This window comes from Pristiophorus japonicus, chromosome 5, assembly GCF_044704955.1.
Source record: "Pristiophorus japonicus isolate sPriJap1 chromosome 5, sPriJap1.hap1, whole genome shotgun sequence".
Classification (NCBI taxonomy): domain Eukaryota; kingdom Metazoa; phylum Chordata; class Chondrichthyes; family Pristiophoridae; genus Pristiophorus; species Pristiophorus japonicus.
This window is the reverse complement of record NC_091981.1, coordinates 37,188,999-37,209,716: the sequence shown is the minus strand read 5'-3', so window position 1 is coordinate 37,209,716 and position 20,718 is coordinate 37,188,999. Positions and strand designations below refer to the sequence as shown.

Below are 20,718 nucleotides of genomic sequence, written 5' to 3'. Positions count from 1 at the left end.
CCATTTAGTTCAACATTCAGCATTATCGGAGGACAATTCGTGGTGAATGTGTGCACCTCATGTACCTCTGCCTCCTCGATCTGAGGCTCTGGTTTGTCGTGATCCTTCGTGGATCGGTCCTCCTCTGCAACATGGTGGTTTGCAGGTTTAACAGGCTTTGCAGCTCACCTGCACGCTCGTTGCAGGTGTCCCATTATTCCACAGCCCTTGCAAACTTACTCTTTGAATCGGCATAAATGGAAATGATGATCACGCCTGCAGCGCCAACAAGGTGTTAATGGCCTTGCATTCATCACCCTTGATGTTGGATTCTGAGACATCTGCGGACGTGTAGCTGCAGGTATGTGTGACCTGCCCTGTGCGTTGAGATTTGAAAACATCACTTTGTTCACTGTACTTGTAGCAGCACTTGTGTGCTGAGAGATTTGCTTCGTATTGTCACTGGTAGCAATGAACGCCTGGACTATCGATATGGCCTTACTCAAAGTTGGGGTCTCTGCAGTCAAAAGTTTGCGAAGTATGGTTTCATGGCCAATGCCAAGTACGAAAAAGACTCTGAGCATGTGCTCCAAATGTCCTTCAAATTCGCAATGTCCTGCAAGGCGTCTTAGCTTGGCGACATAACTCGCCACTTCCTGGCCTTTAGACCTTTTGTAGATGTAGAACCGGTACCTCGCCATCAGAACGCTTTCCTTTGGGTTCAAATGCTCCCGGACCAATGTGCACAAGTTGTCATATGATTTCTCCGTGGGTTTCGCTGGAGTGAGCAGATTCTTCATGAAGCCATAAGTTGGTGCCCCACAGATGGTGCAGAGGATCGCCTTTCGTTTGGCAGCGTTCTCTTCCCCATCTAGCTCGTTGGCCACAAAGTATTGGTCGAGTCGCTCCACTAAAGTTTCCCAATGATCTCCCTCCGAGAATGTCTCCAGGATGCCCACTGTTCTCTGCATCTTTGGGTTCGCTATCTGTATCTCGTCGCTAGTTGTTGTGTATGGAGAGTCAGACTGAACTCTGAGCTCAAAGTAAAGTGTGACCTTAGTCTTTTATTGCAGATCTCCAGAGTGCCTCTCCAACCTGTGAAGCCTCCTTAAATACCTGTGCTCCCAAGGGATTATGGGACTCCAGGGCATGAGCCCTCTGATGGCTGTACAGAGTAAATACAAGTTTACATATATAACACACTACTGGATCATTAGAGCCGATATCTGTGTTATACTTGCACATATTCAAAGAAACAGTATGTCGTTTAAGATAATTTTTATTATGAGGATGGTCCTCTGTGTGGTCAACACAGCGCTTACAACCAATGATCTTCCATCCGTTAAAATTAATTGGGTGGAATATCAAAAACAACTTGCATTTATATAGCATCTTTAACACCGTAAAATGTCCTGAGGCACTTCACAGGAGCGGAATCAGGCAGAAATTGAAACCGAGTCAAATAAGGAGATATTAGGACAGGTGACCAAAAGCTTGGTCAAAAAGATACATTTTATGAACATGGAAAGGCATGTGCCTAAATTACCAATTTTTCTTCAATCTCTGCACTGGGAACACTGAAAACAAAAATAGACCTCCCAGTTACTGAAAGAATAGTAAAGAGATGAAAACATGCAATTATGGGAGTTGTTTCATCACCTTTTGTCCTTTTGAACCTGGCCTTCCAGCACTCTCATTCCCATCCAAGCCCTGTGTAATATCAAATAGAATACACATATATCATCTTTAAACCCTTCAGTGCAGCAGATCGCAAGAGAATAATTAAACAAATACATTGACTTATGTCAATTCTTCGATTAAGGTTTTCTTCATTAATTAACAAAAGAACTACTGATAATCTAAAATTTATTGGGAATCTCCTGAATATTAATCATTTTAAAGCTGTATATCTTCTGTGCCATAGTTTCTTGTGTATAATGCTCAGTAAAAAGAGAACACCGTAAATATCTTTTATCAGCAACTTCTCTCCTACAGAAATTCATGCAGCGAAATGCAAACCATCTACAATCCTCAACTCTGACTTGCCAAGTGTCGCACATTAACAATGTCCCAGGCTCAGGTCGAACACCTGTCTAATCCTGGCACACTCCCAGACGCTCACGAACTGCAGAGCATCCCATCATCCCTATATGTGCATGTCATTTTGACCCTCCCTCCAATTTCCAACGAGCTTTCTCTTTGCCGAACACCATTTCATCAAAATAAAACCTCAGTAAACATCACAAGTCTAACATTGGTGAGGAGAGACCAGACCAGACTAACCTGCGATCCACGAGGTCCAACTGTTCCAGATTTTCCTTTCTCACCCGGGTATCCAGGTTCACCCTTCACATAATTTCCAAGTAAGTTATAATGTGATAATTAACATAACTTCAGTTAACATACTTTTTATTTGCTATTATCATTTAGTATGGTATATGCAACAGATAATTCATGTCTATGAACTGTGTTGGATTCATTGAAGTACCATTTACAATTATAGAAAAAAGGACTTCCATTTCTATAGCGCCTTTCATGGCCTCAGTACGGCACAATGTGCTTCACAACCAAAGAAGTACATGTGAACTGGACTCACCTCGCCCGCTGGGTCGTCAGACTCCCCTCCCTCACTGGACCACCGGACTCCCCTCCCCCGCTGGGCCGCCAGACTCCCCTACCCCTGCTAAAGTGTCCGTGTTTGTCCCTTTTAAGGTTACAAAGTTCGGTTGATATTAACTTTGTCAGGCTTTATACAAGGGTCAGTTAAGACGTTGCTGACATTCTGGTTCCACTACTTTGTGTTCCTGGAGAATTTCTGGGGGATGCTTTAGAATTGTGTGCAATATCAGCTCAATACTGCAGTCGGGAGACCTGAACCACAACAGACTCGACTCCCCCACTTGGTAGCCGGACGCCCCGTCCCCCTCAGCTCAAGCGTTTCCGGATTCGGGATGTCGGAAAGACATTCCAAAATCTGGAAATACTCCATCTGTATTACATTTGGTTCCCTCAACCAAATCATTGATATAGATTGTGAATAGCTGAGGCCCAAGCACTGATCCTTGCGGTACCCCACTAGTTACAGTCTGCCAACCCAGAAATGTCCCATTTATCTTTATTCTGTTTTCTGTCCATTGACCAATCCTCAATCCATGCTAGTATATTACCCCCAATCCCATGAGCTATAATTTTGTTTAACACCCTCTTCTGTGGCACCTTATTGAATGCCTTCTGAAAATCCAAATACACCACAACCACTGGTTCCCCCTTATCTATTCTCCTAGCTAATTTCTAGAAGTGGACCATTTGATCTGAGCTGGGAACAAAATATTATTAACATTGTGAATTTAAATTATAGTCCATAAAATGAGGTCAAAGTGCCAACAAAATATGCAACAGCGGAGTGTATATAATATTTACATGTACTTGGGCATTGTCCCATTGCTCCAAAATGCATTTTACTTCATTATATTGAAGCATGAACAATTTAAACATTGAATTTTAACATGCTTATAATAAAATTAAAAAGGCTATCAAGCATAGAAACAACTGAATCACCATTATATGAAATCATGGTTAAAGTGAACTAGGAATTGGAATGAATCCTGCTCTCAGCACACCGGTGACTGCTGGCTGCACTAAGCATTTAACTGCTGCAGTTGTCTTTGTAAATTCAGAAAGCTGTTCCAGTAAAACTTAGGAAAGATTGTTACTGTAATTGTGGAGCTAGGCTTTGGCTCAGTGGTAGCATTTCCACCTCCGGGTTGGAAGGTGAAGAGTTTGAGACCCGCCTCAGACAGCCCCAGCAAGTGAAAACTAGAGAATGGTCTCCAAATACTGGGTTGATGTCCAATAGGATAATCATGTCTGAGCAGAGTGATCACTGGCTCAGGGTTAGTAGTCATGAGTATTTCTGACTCCGAGTCAGAATGGTTATTTCCAGCCCCACTCCAGACAGCACTGGCTCTGAATACTGAGTCAGGATCTGTCTGTTCTGAGGTTTTCACTTGGCCTGTTTAGAAATTCCACTTAATTATGCAACTATTAACAGATGATAGATAGAATAAGAGATCATTTCACAAACCCTATTCCCTTTGAGTCCTAGGCTGCCTTTGGGCCCTCTGAAGCCATACACTCCCTGTGGGCCCTGAAACACAAAGAAGTAATATTCAAAATAAAACTGCTGGTCAATAATGCACCAAAGCAAAGATACAGGTTCATGTCCATACAGCTTCCTAAAAAGTGAGTTAACAGTTTCAGCTATACCACCAGGGGAGGCTCCAAGCTGGGACACAATGCTTACCAGAGAGAGGGAGTCAAGTTATGGATAGCATATCACGCTGGGCTTTCTAGGGACATATAGCGAGTGAGATTCAGAAGATCTAGTAAAGACGTGGGACAAAACTGAAAATGATTTACATGAATTATGATTTTATATGGACTCTAAAGAAAAGGGTAAGGGAATTGAAATCCACCCCCTCAATTCAGTCTAAGCCCAAAAACATTTTCAGGCAACACTCAATTCTGCTCAGCATTATAGGGCCCATCATTTACACCTGCAGAAGATTCTAACTTCTTGTGTTCTATGTAAAGTTTGCTGTTTAATCCCAGGGCTCTTGCACAGTCCTATACATAAATCTTTTTCCTATCTTCGCTCCTGCCTTCTCTAATCTTCAGGACAAGTTTCCTTTCTTCCCAATTAGGAGGTCTCAAATATCAATGGATAACTGAGAGTCAATTACATCTTATCTCACAGGCTTAGCTCTGATCTCATTACTGCTGCCATACCTCTCAATTTCCTGACAAAGAGATGTCCCTGGAAGTTCTGAATTGTCACGATAAAGACTTGCCCTTTAATCCTCACTTTCATTTTTCCAACAGTGGGGAGTGCTTTGACCACACTTTGACTTGTGGAGCCTCTTCTTTGGCTCATTCTGAACGCTGTGTGTAGGTTAGCTTCTTGAATGCAGAGATGCTCTTCTGTGGCTGTTTAGTAATCTCTTCTGTCCCAGTGCTTACCATGACTTGCAATGTTTTCCGACTTCCTTGCCCTCTCTTTCTGATTATCAAGTCCTAAAGATTTCAGAACCTTGGGCCAGAATTTTCTGGGGTGTCAGCAGGCGGGTCGGGTGGGAAATTAAATTTTTTTGACACCAGGTTGGGAACCGACTCATCTGCCGCAACGCGCCTTTCCCAATGGCACGTCTATGATCTTGGATCGGACCCAACCCACAGAAGCAGGCGACCCAATTAATGCAATTATTGGCTTGTTGACAGACATTTAATAATGGTTTTAAATTTAACTGCTCATCCACAGGGTCCACACTGCTCAGGGACCACGTCTGTTAACCTGAGGCAGGAGTTGAATGGCCATTGTATCAGCTGATTAGTTGACAATTTGAGATGTACTATTAAAGCTCACACTTCACAGTTGTTCACTTTCCAAATGCAGATGCTGTTGCTTACTCCATTTGCCACACAGATTGAGCTTTCTGCAGGCTGCAACTGTTTGGAGCAACCTCTCTCATCATTGACAGATTGCTTCTGTCATCTCAACTTCACCTGCCATCTATTCCATCAGCTGCCATCTATTCCAATGGGTACCATTTATACTGTGTCACCTTGGTGCTTAGAATCTGACCACGATCAGCCCCAACACCAGCAGCACCAGGCACACCAGCAACACTAACCATATCAACCTTCTCTGCAATCACCCGCACACTGCTCCCTCCAATGGTCCCGGCCTGCTGATGGTCTTGCATCAACTGGAAACAACATACTATCACCAATTCCCCAGCTGGCTCCTGTGGTTGACTATAGGCCCGGATCTTTAGTTGCAGCTTGTGTCTCGAAGACACACTGCTGCTTTCTGTTGCTATTTTGATTCTGTTCCTGTACTGTCCTGTGCCTTCAAAAATGGGTCTTCTTTATACCAAAAAAAAACTTGCAATCTCGAAATAAATTTCCCGTCCCCTCCTGTGATATCAGCTCTCCTGCTGATGGGAATCATAGTCTGCATGTTAAACGATTCAGAAAGCAGTTAAGAGTTCAAAGGCTTTTTAGAAATAAAAGATGGAACTGGCTTTTGTCACACAGACTCTTATGGACTGTAGAGACACTGGAATCTCGAAAGTTGTGTAACTTCTGGAAAAGTTGCCTTTGCAAGCAGAGTTGTTGGCTTGTGAATGTCTGAATGTCAAAATAAAGATCCGGCTTTTACTACAACTGAGTGTGTGCGGGTAATTCGATGTTAAAAGCAACAAAGTGAAAAGAGCAAGACAGCCTTACAACACTAAGTAAATGTGAATCCTTCATTCATTCCTTCCAACTAGATAGGAAAAGACCATTTGGCCGATCAAACCCAACTCATTCAGCATGAAGCAGCTATGTACTCACACTCCCAGTCATGCAATCTCTTAGGGAAGGGAATAAAAATAAAAAAAAAAGATTTTAGGTAAAACTCTGAGAAATTCCTCTCCGACTCTCAACGTCAATCTAGCATTAGTAATTTAGGGTTAGGGTTAGGGTTAGGGTTACCAGCTATCCCACAACTTGCTCGCTATGGGCTCAAGTTTCGGACACCCGCTAGAATGTCGCACATCGGAGAGGCCCGCCTAATTTGTAGAATAAAAATTGCGCCGAATACTTATCTTGCGATTCTCAGATAGCTGTAGGCCCAATTCCAGCTCGGCGTGGCACAGCAGGAGCTGCTGGGGGTGGAGCTGCAGCCCTGCGCCACAAACAGTGCTGGCAGCTGCGCGCGTGCGCAGTAGCTCCCGGCCCTCCCATCTCCCGGGCGATGACCCTATCCCAGGCCGAAGGGACGCCGCCCCTATCCCAGGCAGAGTGGCCTGACGCATCTTACCTAGTCAGCGGGGCCCGCTCGCCTGGCATCTCGCTGGGGGCGGGCCCTGCCCGAAGAGTCATCGGCATCTTCTGCGTGCGGGCCCTGGCTTCGTCTTCTTCTCCGCCCCCCCCCCGTTCTTCTTCGATCGTCTCTCTCTCTTCTTCCCTCTCTCTCTCTCTCTCTCTCCTCCCAACCCCCTCTTCTCCCCAGTGCTGCAGTAGGTGAGTACAAATATTTTTTTATTAATTGAGTTATTTCTTTTTTTTGATTGATTTATTGGTTTATTTATTGATTTATTATTGATGATGGCTCTTTATTTGTAAAAGTGAAGTGTTTAATGTTTGTAAACTTCCCTCCCCGCCCCCCCCATCTCTCGTTCCCTACACCTGATTTGTAACCTACCCCTGATTTATAAGTGTAGGCAAGCTTTTTCTGAGCATACAAAAATCTATATTTACTCCATTCTAAGTTTGTTTGGAGTAAGTTTTTACTGCCTAAACTTGCAAAACAGGTGTAAGTGGCTGGACACGCCCCCTTTTGAAAAAAAAAATCTGTTCTCAAATGAAACTGTTCTAACTCACTAGAACTGGAGCAAACTAAATGCTGAGAACTGCAATTTCTAAGATACTCCATTCTAAACTAGTTGCTCCTACTTGACCTTACAACTTGAAATGTCTCAGGAACTAGTCCACTTCCCTTGCGAAGGGCTGCTAGGAGACCATAGCCACTGCATGATTCAATGATCTGTTGATACATTTTGGGGCGGATTTTTGGTCTTCTGCTCTCAGTTTTTCACCCCGGAGCGGCAGCAATGGCGGCGGTGAGGTCGTCTGGGTGGGCAGTCAGCCTCCAGCGTCCTGCAGGGATCCTCGGGTCTGGTTTTGCGGTGGCGCGGAACAGCACCGCCCAGAAAAGCTGGGCCCGTGTGCAACGCCCTTGGTTGAGACACTGGCACGAGTTTTGACTTCAGCCCGACCTGTACTCCCCGCAATGAACGCCTGGGAAATCAGGTGGTCCAATAATACTGACAGAGTGGTAAGTAATGGACTCCTAAGATAAGTGTGATTGCTTTTTCTTTTAATGTTTTTTGTGATTTATGTTGTGGTGGCTTGGACAATGTTTTGGGAATGTTTTTGTGGGGGTGAGGTGGGTTTCTCCTCAGACCTCTCTTGGAGCGCTCCCGGCCTGGCTCTTTAGCTCGGGATTTTCCCATGCTCGTGCCCAAGAGAGGTGTACAACGCCTCCCTTGGCGCTGCGTCCCCTGACGCGGGGCCTAGCTGCCCAATTTTACTAACTGAGTCGCAAACTGTACCACCCCGCCACCGTTACCGCCCTGAAATGATCAAAACTGAGAATCCAGCCCATTAACTCTTACTAACCTGAACCCCTGGTAGCCCTCGCTCTCCTTTCACTCCTTTCAATCCAACAATTCCTGAAGATCCCTGCAAAATGGGGAAAAAAATTAAAGGGTGTCATATTAGTAATACGATGAAAATCCAACACACAGGCTGCGGCTCAGGTGAGGTCATTTTATCTTTCGCCGATATTGGGAAACAGGCGATATCAGATCAGACGCCCGTTACACACCTCTCCCGATTTTTCTTGGATCCGATATCATCCATTTTACATTATTGCGAAAAAGTTAAATTACCTTCCACTGTATTTCTACCGAAGAGAAATCACGGACTGGAGTTCATTAATATCAAGATCAGAATTAACAAATGATTTGACAAATGAAGGCTGTGTTTAAAATTTTCACTGCCAACTTGAATCCTCCTGCTTTAAGTTTATGGATATTGCCAAGAGTTTGGTCAGGAACAATCAATTACAACTTTTTGTTCAAGTAATATAAACTAAATGATACAATTCTAAATTGGGGGTGCAGGAACAGAGAGACAAGTATTTGAAGGTGGCAGGGCAAGTTCGTAAACCTGTTTTAAAAAAAATACATGGGATCATTGCCTTTATTGGCATAGAATACAAAAGCAAGGACGTTATGCCAAACCTTAATAAATCACTGGTTTGGCCTCAGCATCCAATTCTAGGCACCACACTTTAGGAAGGATATCAAGGCTTTGGAGAGGATGCAGAGGAGATTTACTAGACTTCAGTTATCTGCAGAGACTAGAGAAACTGGGGGTGTTCACCTTACAGCAGAGAAGGTTAAGGGGAGATGTAATAGAGATGTTCAAAATTATGAGATGATAGGGCATCTGGCAGGAGGGTTGGTAACCAGAGGACTCAGATTTAAGGTAAAAGAACCAGAAGTGACATGGAGAATTTTTTTTTTTACACTTCAAATTATTAAGATCTGGAATGCACTGCCCAAAAGGGTGGTGGAAGCAGATTTAATAGTGACTTTGAAAAGGGAATTGGATTAAATACATGGAGAAAAAAATTGCAGGCCTATGAGAAAAGAGCAGGGGATTGGCACTAATTGGATAGCTCTATCAAAGAGCCGGCACAGGCACGGTGGCCAAATAGACTCCTTCTGTGCTGTATGATTCTATATAGAATTTGATTCATTTTTTTTGCATTACGTTACAGAAGTTTCTTACAAAAAATATGGAGCTCTGTGCAACATTTTAAATTAACGTCTGGATGTGTTGCTATTTTTGTGAAAATTTGCTGATTATCCTTTTGCTAAAACCACTCAAAGATAAGGGGGAAATCACATTGAAGGACAAGCCGCATGTCTAATCTGACCCCAAGCGATTTGGCTACAAATCAAAGTCTACAACTTTACTTCACTAATGCTCTGTTTCAGTGTACTGATTTATTAAGTTTACTCATTCGAATCAAGGACAAAATTGGATTTATGATTCTTTAAATTTGTTAGTTAACAGAACTAATAAAATACTTTAAAAATCGTAAATTGAAATTTCCACAGCCAGTCCCTTCCTAGGCTCCTCCCCCACATTTAGCCACTAGGGTAATAGCAAAGAGCACGACAACAAACAAAATCAAATAGGATCCAATTGTAAAAGAATTGCTTGATGATTGACTCTCACTAATCTTTGTTAGCTGAAATTATCCCTCACAGATTTATAATTGTAAATGGTTGTTATATATGTAAACTTGTATTTACTCTGTACAGCCACCAGAGGGCTCATCCCCTGGAGTCCCAAGGGATCCCATAATCCCTTGGGAGCACAGGTATTTAAGGAAGCTTCACAGGTTGGAGAGGCACTCTGGAGACCTGCAATAACAAACTAAAGTCACACTTTACTTTGAGCTCAGTGTTCAGTCTGACTCTTTCTCCATACATAACAACTGGCGACGAGATACTGATAAACCCAAAGATGCAGAGAACAGAGGGCATCCTGGAGAAATTCTCGGAGGGAGATGATTGGGAAACTTTTGTAGAGCGACTCAACCAATACTTCGTGGCCAACGAGCTAGATGGGGAAGAGAACGCAGCCAAACGAAGGGCGAACCTCCTCACCATCTGTGGGGCACCAACCTACGGCCTCATGAAGAATCTGCTCACTCCAGCGAAACCCACGGAGAAATCGTACGATTATTTGTGCACACTGGTCCGAGAGCATTTGAACCCGAAGGAAAGCGTTCTGATGGCGAGGTACCAGTTTGACAAAAGGTCTGAAGGCCAGGAAGTGGCGAGTTATGTCGCCGAGCCAGGACGCCTTGCAGGACATTGTGAATTTGAAGGACATTTGGAGCACATGCTCAGAGACTTTTTTGTACTTGGCATTGGCCACGAAACCATTCTTCGCAAACTTGAGTAAGGCCATAGCAATAGCCCAGGCATTCATTGCCACCAGTGACAATACGAAGCAAATCTCTCAGCACACAAGTGCTGCTACAAGTACTGTGAACAAAGTGATGTTGTTTTCGAATCACAATGTACAGAGCAGGTCACACATGCCTGCAGCTGCACATGTGCAGATGTCTCAGAATCCACCATCAAGGGTGATGAATGCAAGGCCATTAACACCTTGTTGGCGCTGCGGGAGTAATCATCGTTTCCATTCATGCCGATTCAAAGGGTATGTATGCAAGGGCTGTGGAACAATGGGTCACCTCTAACATATGTGCAGGTGAGCTGCTAAGCTTGCAAACCACCATGTTGCAGAGGAGGACAGATCCACAGAGGATCACGACGAACCAGTGCCTCAGACCGAGAAGGCAGAGGTGCATGGGGTGCACACATTCACCACGAATTGACCCCCGAAAATGCTGAATGTTGAACTAAATGGACTCCCGGTGTCAATGGAACTGGACACGGGCACGAGCCAGTCCATCATGGGCAAAAAGACTTTCGAAAGATTGTGGTGCAACAAGGCCTCAAGGCCAGTCTTAACTCCAATTCATACGAAACAAAGAACGTACATGAAAGAACTGATTCCTATAATCGGCAGTGCTACCGTAAAGGTCTCCTATGATGGAGCGGTGCACAAGCTGCCACTCTGGGTGGTACCTGGCGATGGTCCCACGTTGCTCAGCAGGAGCTGGCTGGGAAAGATATGCTGGAACTGGGAAGACGTCCGAGCACTATTGCCCGCTGACGACACTTCGTGTGCCCAGGTCTTAAACAAATTCCCTTCGCTGTTCGAACCAGGCATTGGGACATTCCAAGGAGCAAAATTGAAGATCCAACTAATTCCGGGGGCGCGACCAATCCATCACAAGGCGAGAGCAGTACGGTACGTGATGAGAGAAAGGGTAGAGATCGAGCTAGACCGGCTGCAACAAGAGGTTATCATTTCACCGATCGAGTTAAAAGAGTGGGCCAGCCCAATCGTTCTTGTCCTCAAGGGAGAGGGCACCGTCAGAATCTGTGGTGATTACAAAGTAACTAGCAATCGTTTCTCCCTGCAGGACCAATACCCACTACCAAAGGCTGACGACCTCTTTGCAATGCTGGTGTGGATATCTGAACGGAATATATGGAATTAAGGACAGTAAAGTAAACGGGATATATGAAAATGTATAAGCCATGGAAGAATAGCTGGGAGAATGTCAGATTGCAAATAGTGCAACATCAGCATAGCTAACAGTCTGTCTCAAGGTTTCAAGTCACTAATCCTGCCAATAATATATAATTGTAACATGAAATACATCTGCAGAATTGCAAGGTCTCAGTAAATAGTCACACCATTAGATTGAAACATTTGGAGGCAATACTTGAGCTTTCAAGAAGAACATCTCATATAGATTGACTAATGAGTGGCTGAGTTAGACTGTCAATCCATTTGTATTTTGTTATCTGATTTCAAAACTGTATAACTGTTAACGCTTTACGATGTAACTTCACCTATCCGTAGGGAGTGTGTACGCTCTATCCAGAGAGTATATCTTCTGTCTGATAGGTCTTACTGGCCGGTAATAAAGACTGCTTTGTTCAAAGCACAAGAGGTATTCGACTCAGTAATTTTACTGAACCAGATTGAAGTAAAAGAATCCAGGAATTAACACTGGCGGGAGGAAAGACGTTCATGAAGCTGGATCTGACTTCAGCCTACATGACGCAGGAACTGGAGTAATCATCGAAGGGCCTCACCTGCATCAACACGCACAAAGGTCTCTTTGTTTATAATAGATGCCCGTTTGGAATTCGATCAGTGACGGCGATATTCCAGAGAAACATGGAAAGCTTACTGAAGTCAGTCCCACACACTGTGGTCTTCCAGGATGACATCTTGGTCACAGGTCAGAACACAGCCGAGCATCTGCAGAACCTGGAGGAGGTTCTTAGTCAACTCAACCGCATGGGGCTCAGGTTAAAACGCTCAAAGTGCATTTCCTGGCGCCTGAAGTGGAGTTCTTGGGAAGGAGGATTGCGGCGGATGGCATCAGGCCCACCAACGCTAAGACAGAGGCAATCGAGAACGCACCAAGGCCACAGAACATTACAGAGCTGCGGTGGTTTCTGGGACTCCTGAACTACTTTGGTAACTTCTTACTGGGTCTCCATACACTGTTAGAACCACTGCATGTCTTACTATGAAAAGAGGGTTTGGGGCAAAAGCCAAGAAAATGCCTTTGTAAAAGCGAGAAAATTGTTATACTCAAACAAATTGTTTGTGTTGTATGATCCATGTAAGCGTTTGGTACCAGCATGTGATGCATCGTCATATGGCGTCGGGTGTGTATTGCAACAAGCTAATGATTTTGGGAAAGTGAAACCGGTTGCTTATGAATCCAGGAGTCTGTCTAAGGCTGAGAGAGCCTACAGCATGATTGAGAAAGAAGCGTTAGTGTGTGTCTATGGGGTAAAGAAAATGCATCAATACCTGTTTGGGCTAAAATTCGAATTGGAAACTGACCATAAGCCACTCATATCCCTGTTTTCCAAGAGTAAAGGGATAAATACCAACGCATCGGCCCGCATCCAGAAATGGGCACTCACGTTGTCCGCATAGAACTACGCCATCCGCTATAGGCCAGGCACAGAAAACTGCACAGATGCCCTCAGTAGACTGCCATTGCCCACCACGGGGGTGGAAATGGCGCAGCTCAGAGTTAGCCATGGTTATGGAAGCATTTGAGAGTGAGCAATCACCCGTCACTGCCCAGCAGATCAAAACCTGGACGAGCCAGGACCCCTTATTATCCCTAGTCAAAAGCTGTGTGCTTCATGGGAGCTGGTCCAGTGGGAATGCAGGAAGAGATAAAGCTATTCCAGCGGCGCAAAGATGAAATGTTGATACAGGCAGACGGACTTCTTTGGCGCAATCATGTAGTGGTCCCCAAGAAGGGCAGAGACACTTTCATGAATGACCTCCAGGCATCGTAATGATGAAAGTGAAAGTAATGATGAGAGTCCTGCGTTCACAGATGTAATACATGCTTGTAGTTAAGCAATGTACCCAGGAAGGCGCTGCTAAGTTTATGGTCTTGGCCCTTCAAACCTTGGTCTAGGGTACACGTCGACTATGCAGGCCTGTTCTTGGGTAAAATTTCCTTGTGGTTGTAGATGCGTACTCCAAGTGGATTGAATGCGAGATAATGTCAGCTAGCACGTCCGCTGCCACTACTGAAAGCCCGCGGGTCATGTTTGCCACACACGGCCTACCCGATGTCCTGGTGAGCGACAACGGGCCATGTTTTACCAGTGCTGAGTTCAAAGAATTCATGACCCCTAACGGGATCAAACATGTCACATCTGCCCCGTTTAAACCAGCGTCCAATGGTCAGGCAGAGAGTGCAGTGCAAACCATCAAGCAAGGCTTGAAGAACGTAACTGAAAGCTCACTGCAGACTCACCTATCCCGAGTCCTGCTTAGCTACTGCATGAGACCCCACTCGTTCACTGGGATCCCACCCGCTGAACTGCTCATGAAAAGAGCACTTGAGACAAGGCTCTCGTTAGTTCACCCTGATCTACACGAACAGGTAGAGAGCAGGCGGCTTCAACAAAGTACATACCATGATAGCGCAAATGTGTCACGCGAGATTGATATCAATGATCCTGTATTTGTATTGAATTATGGACAAGGTACCAAGTGGCTTCCCGGCACTGTCGTGGCCAAAGAGGGGAGCAGGGTGTTGCAGGTCAAACTTTCAAATGGACTCATTCACCGGAAACACTTGGACCAAATCAAACTCAGATTCACGGACTATCCTGAGCAACCCACCTTGGACCCTACCTTTTTTGATCCCCCAACATATACACCAATGGCAACCGGCACCACGGTTGACCACGAAGCAGAACCCATCATCCACAACAGCCCAGCAGGACCCAACACACCAGGCAGCCCAGCAAGGCCAGCTGCACAGCAGCCCACCGAGGGCCCAACAAATGATTCAACAATACCAGCTTTCACACCGAGACGATCAACCTGGGCAAGAAGGGCCCCAGATCGACTCACATTGTAAATAGTTACACTATTGACTTTGGAGGCGGGGGGGGGGGGCGGGGGGTGGGTGGTGGCGGGGTGTATTGTTATATATGTAAACTTGTATTTACTCTGTACAGCCACCAGAAGTCCCAAGGGATCCCATAATCCCTTGGGAGCACAGGTATTTAAGGAGGCCTCACAGGTTGGAGAGGCACTCTGGAGACCTGCAGTAAAAGACTACGGTCACACTTTAATTTGAGCTCACAGTGTGAAGTCTGACTCTTTCTCCATACATAACAATAATTTGTTCAGTTCATACAAAAACAAACCAACCAGAGAGGGGGCGAAATTGCCCCTTTTTTGCATCCTGTTTGTGCCTCCGGGGGTGCTAACGGGGCAGTTTTCGCTCGGGAGAGGGGGGCGCTACTGCCTTCCGGGAAATTGCCCCGCAGGTTTGGAGACACTGTCCCGGCAACCCTGGGCCGTCACGCAACCGGAGATGACATTAGCGCCGTGCATGGGCACCCCTCACCGCAGCCCCTTAACGCCCTGTGGGGGAAATTGTCCCGCGGGTTGCGAAGTTGGCGGACATCCGCTCCCAGGATGCTGTTTAAAGGGAAGACCTGAAGTGGCCCGGGCTGTCATCTTTGTTGGTCAGCCGACTCTTGGGTCGGCCCGATCATGGCGGCCCTAGCATGGGAAAGGCTGCCATCATGCAGCCTGGTCTCACATGTCCCTGGTGGCCCTTTAATGGAAGGGCAGGGGCGTTGTAGCGCGTCAGAAAGAAGGCAGAGCACCGGAGACAGTGCTCCACTTTCTTTGAGTGGCATAAGACCCAATTCCATGTCGGGGGCCGGACTTCCGGGCCAGGCGATAAAAGTCCCAGCCCCAGAAGGTTACCACCCCCAGAGTTTCCAGAAGATATATTGGCGCCCGTATCACAAATGTTGGAATTCACCTGCTGGCCTTGGAGTCCAGAGGGCCCAACGGATCCTGGGTCACCAGGCTGTCCTCTGACACCCTGTAGGAAGATTTGAATATTAATTACAGAATAAAAGAATCTAATGAATGCAATTGAACAATTTCCTTCTAGAGGAGCACAATAAGCTTTTTATAAAATGTATTGATTGATTACAGTCAATTTTATTCTGTCAATGGGCTGGAATTGTACCAGTGAGTGTAGATCCCACGGCCATTCTGGCCTGGATGCTAAGTACCACACGCTACAGAAGGACAGGTGTAAGAGCAACTTACAACAGTGTTATCTCACTGGCATGTTAGGAATGGAGGTGGGTGGGGTGGCTTGACCCATCCACCTCCACGGAGGTGTGTGGGGGACCTGACCCATCCACCTCCATGGCACGAACCTGGTATTGCAGTACTTCCAGGAACGGTGCAGTGGCTCTAGGCCTTTTGGCTAAGAGCATTGGCGCAGAGTGATCCTTGGCGTGTGCAAGGTGACCTCTGGCGTTTGTGATTTGACAAAGAATTGGAACGATTGGCTACGAATTAAAAAAAAAAAAAAAATTGCGCACAAGCAAGCTCCCACAAATAGCAATGTGATGACGACTGGATAATCTGTGTTACTGGTGTTTGTGAGGGTGTAATAGTGGCAAGGATGCCCCTGCTCTTCTTCAAAATAATGTCTTTTGTAGGATCTTTTACGTCCACCTGAGAGAGCAGAGTGGGCCTCGATTTAACGTCTCATCCAGCATATCTGAGTGCAGCACTCACTCAGTACTGCACTGAGAATTTCTGGCTAGATTATGGGCTCAAGTCTCTAGAGCGGGACTTGAACCCACAACCTTCTGAATCAGAGGCGAGCTTGCTACCCACTGAGCCACAGCTGACATCTGATGTGACAGAAATGACATCTGTTCTGATCATAATAACCCTGAGACCCTGCCTTTTTCTGAAAAATCTCCCTAGTCACCAGCTCTGGAGGAAGTTGTGGATGCCAAGGATAGACAGTCCCACGCGACTCTTTGAAAAATGTGCAGGCAGCGGTCAAATTAAATCAAATGGAAGTTTGCATTTCTGCTTGATTGAGCTTTGTAAAACTGCTTATCTTCATAATAAACATGAAAGATCTCAGCAGGGATTTCACTAAACTAGTGGCAGACTTTCAAACTAAAATTAACTGGCGCTGCCAACTCCCTTTTAATATGACCATGGCTGGTAAGGCAAAATTCAAGCAGAGAAAACTATGTTGAAAAGTGTTCCATGCTACAACTTCTCTCACTGGCTAAAGGCCCTCCGGAGTGTGTGACTTAGCCTAAATCAGTCACCCAGGTCCCTGGGCTGTGCTCAATTTGCTGATCCCAGCTAGGACTTCTACAAGTGACCTCAGCATCCTGAGAACTGGGTTCCTGTTTCGGATTACTTTACAATGCAAAACAGGGCAACATTTTATTTAAATGTGCAAGAGAGGGTGAATAGGTGATGATGTGATTTTGTTCTGGGGACACTGAATTGATATTAGCAATAAACACCTATCACCTTGAATCCATGCAAGCCTTCAGATAACAAATCTTTTCATTCATTCTTATTGATAACTCAACTAAACAGATCAACTCACCGTATTACCCACTAATCCTCTCCGACCAGTTCGCCCCTTGAAAAAGGCAAAAACAGGTTTCTTTTTAGCGAGCAATTAATTTCTAATGATTTGCATCACAATCTCATAATGGAAATGGCTGAAGAATAAAATGTTTCCATGCAGTAGTTTATCTAAAGTAAGAGACATAATTAATCCTCACAACCCATCCAATTATTTTGAAAACAACCATATCTTTTCTCTTAATTTTCAATCGCCATTACAGGCAAACCTCATTAGATCCAAATCAAAAAGTCAATGCCATCTCCGACTACCTTGCAGTTATAAAGAATAATACATAGGTGGGAGTCTGTTGCGTGATGTAACACAACTGAGGGTTTTGTCATAGCATTGTAATCAAAATAATTCTCACTGTTTATATTGTCTCCAGAACTGAGAGGGCATCATATCATCAAATGCCAGCCTCCAGGAAGGGCATTCAATGTTTTGAATGAAAGCTAACTGATCACCAGTGGCTTGGCTCATTGATAGCCTGAGGTTTGGAGCATAGTGGTAGTATTCTGCTGCCAGCCCTGTCCTGGCTAATTAAGATCAGTCATCGAGTAGGCCCTGTAGGAAAATGGGCCAAATGAATCTACACATCTACGCGAGGCTGCTGTTATTGTTGAAAGTTTTCCAGATCAGCAGCTGCTTTGATTCTCATTGACTCAACAATCTTTCAGTTATTTGAAGGTTTAAAAACAAATAAGGAAATGCCTGGGCTTCTTTCTTTTGTTGCAGAGAAGCTAGCTGTACTCCTACTATATTCTATAGTAATGTGTAGTCAATCTCCAGCTATCCAACCAGCACTCCAATGAGTCACATCATCGAATCGATTTTATGAGTACTCTATACAAATCAAGAACTGGCATTTGGAACTTGCAATGGATTCAACACAGAAAAACACCTCATGTAAGCAAGAGGACTAACGGGTCAAGTATTTAAAAAATAATCTATTTGATTACTCATAGCAAAAGCAGCATTTGAAAAACTGTTTGTACAGACACAAGTATAAACATGGATCAATGGGGTAAAGATAAATGTAGCTGGTTGAATGCAGGAACTCGTCTTACATTATTTCCTACATTACCGCCCATGCCTGGTACACCACTTCTTCCACGTTCACCCTGTAGATGAAAAAGAGCAAAAAGACTTCAGTGTTATTGCAGCATTTGTGCTTTCACAGACCCATCAGTTTCCACACGTGCAATGGGACTATAAATTCAAAGCTCACAATTATTGCAGCCTATTTCAAAAGGAACCGGAGCTTTGAGAAAGCATTTCCTCTGTTGATGCAGTAAATGACTTCCCTTGAGTTATTTCAGTAACCTTTCTTGGTATTTTCTCCTCCTGGTACCACACCTCAGTACATTCTTCCTCCAGCTGGGAAAGGCAAACAAACTAACTGTTGTCCTGTTTGGAACTAGATGTTAACCTTTCGACAAGGCGTATATTCCCTCGAGTATAAAAGATTAAGGGATGATCGAATTGAGGTGTTTAAGCAGATTATTAAAAGATTAAATAGGGTAGATAGAGAGAAAAACTATTTTCTCTGATGAGGGAGTACAGAACAAGTGGGCACAACCTTAAAACTGGAGCTAGGTCATTCAGGAGTGATGTCAGGAAACAGGGGCAAAGGGCAATGGAAATCTGGAACTCTCGTCCCCAAAAAGCCATTAAGGCTAGGTCAATTGAACATTTCAAAGTTGACATTAATAGATTTTTGTTGGGTAAGGGTATTAAAGAATATGGGTAAATGGAGCCAAGATACAGATCAGCCATGATCTAACTGAATGGCAGAACAGGCTCGAGCGACTGAATAGCCTACTCCTATTCCGATGTTCCTAAAGGTTTTTTAGCCATGTGACCTGAAGGGAGTTAAAAAGCTTCACATTTCTACCTAACACAATGGGCCCCAAGTTTCCACAAGAAAAGAAACGGGCGCCCCTCCGAGCTGGGCGCCCGTTTTTCGCGCCTAAAAAAATCCTCGGTAGTCTCCACCGACTTACAGGTTCTGTGGCACTCGGCGCAGCCGGCACGAGCTGTGGGGGGGGCGGAGCCAGGTCCCTGCGCTGAAAACAGTGCCGGGACCTCTGCACATGCGCGCTACATTCGGCACGCAAGTGCAGTAGCTCCAGGCGCCGAACTGTGTGGGAGGGGCCCGAAGCACGCAGCCCCGAGCCCTGGCTGAATGGCCTCACTGGGGCTGCGTGAATAAAGCTCCTCCCACGGCCAGCTCCTGCTCCCCGCCCACCCCCCGCCAAGACCCGACACTCGCTCCCCCCCCACCGCCCCGACCGAGACCCGACACCCGCTCCCCGCCCCCCCCCCCCTCTCTCTCTCTCTCCCCCCCCAATCTCTCTCTCGCCCCCCCCAATCTCTCTCTCGCCCCCCCCCCAATCTCTCTCTCTCCCCCCCCCCAATCTCTCTCTCTCCCCCCCCAATCTCTCTCTCTCCCCCCCCCAATCTCTCTCTCTCCCCCCCCCAATCTCTCTCTCTCCCCCCCCCCAATCTCTCTCTCTCCCCCCCCCAATCTCTCTCTCTCCCCCCCCAATCTCTCTCTCTCCCCCCCCAATCTCTCTCTCTCCCCCCCCAATCTCTCTCTCTCCCCCCCCAATCTCTCTCTCTCCCCCCCCAATCTCTCTCTCTCCCCCCCCCAATCTCTCTCTCTCCCCCCCCAATCTCTCTCTCTCCCCCCCCCAATCTCTCTCTCTCCCCCCCCAATCTCTCTCTCTCCCCCCCCAATCTCTCTCTCTCCCCCCCCAATCTCTCTCTCTCCCCCCCCTCCAATCTCTCTCTCTCCCCCCCCCCAATCTCTCTCTCTCTCCCCCCCCAATCTCTCTCTCTCCCCCCCCAATCTCTCTCTCTCCCCCCCCCCCCCCCATCTCTCTCCCCCTCCCCCCTCCCCCCACCCTCTCCCTCTCCCTCTCACTCAGCGGCACGAACAGCTGCAGAATTCTCCCTGGCTGAAGCACTTTCACACAGGTCGGAAGATGGTTTATTTAATCTTTTCTTGGCTTATGTTTATTCAGGTTGGATTTATTTGTATAATATTTGTAGAAGTATAAATAAGGATTTATTGTCAAATTTAATGAGTTCCCTTCCCCCCCCCCACCTCGTTCTGGACGCCTAATTTGTAACCTGCGCCTGATTTTTTAATGTGTAGAACAGGTTTTTTCAGTTCTACAAAAATCTTCACTGGCGCCATTCAACTTTAGTTTGGAGTACAGTTTCACTGTGGAAACTTTCAAATCAGGCGTCAGTGGCCGGACACGCCCCCTTTTGAAGAAAAAATTCTGTTCTAAACTAGAACTGTTCTACCTGACTAGAACTGCAGAAAAAAAAATGTGGAGAATTGCGATTTCTAAAATAGTCCGTTCTCCACTAGTTGCTCCTAAAAATCAGGCGCGAATCATGTGGAAACTTGGGCCCAATGTTCTACATTTATCCATTTCCTGCAGAAAAAGATCAAACGCATACAGAATTTTGTGAGG

At 45.7% G+C, this 20,718-nt stretch overlaps 1 protein-coding gene across 1 annotated transcript in view; it reads right to left on the bottom strand.

Moving 5' to 3' along the window:
• Positions 1–20,718, bottom strand: part of LOC139264063 (collagen alpha-6(VI) chain-like) — a 151,635-nt gene that overhangs the window by 43,461 nt on the left and 87,456 nt on the right. Inside the window, exons 21-27 of the mRNA XM_070880161.1 lie at positions 18,298–18,351; positions 17,207–17,242; positions 15,587–15,649; positions 8,206–8,268; positions 4,064–4,126; positions 2,263–2,325; positions 1,639–1,689 (exon numbers count right to left, since the gene is read on the bottom strand). Coding sequence (XP_070736262.1) covers positions 1,639–1,689; positions 2,263–2,325; positions 4,064–4,126; positions 8,206–8,268; positions 15,587–15,649; positions 17,207–17,242; positions 18,298–18,351 — 393 coding nt within the window. The remainder of the gene's footprint in view (positions 1–1,638; positions 1,690–2,262; positions 2,326–4,063; positions 4,127–8,205; positions 8,269–15,586; positions 15,650–17,206; positions 17,243–18,297; positions 18,352–20,718) is intronic.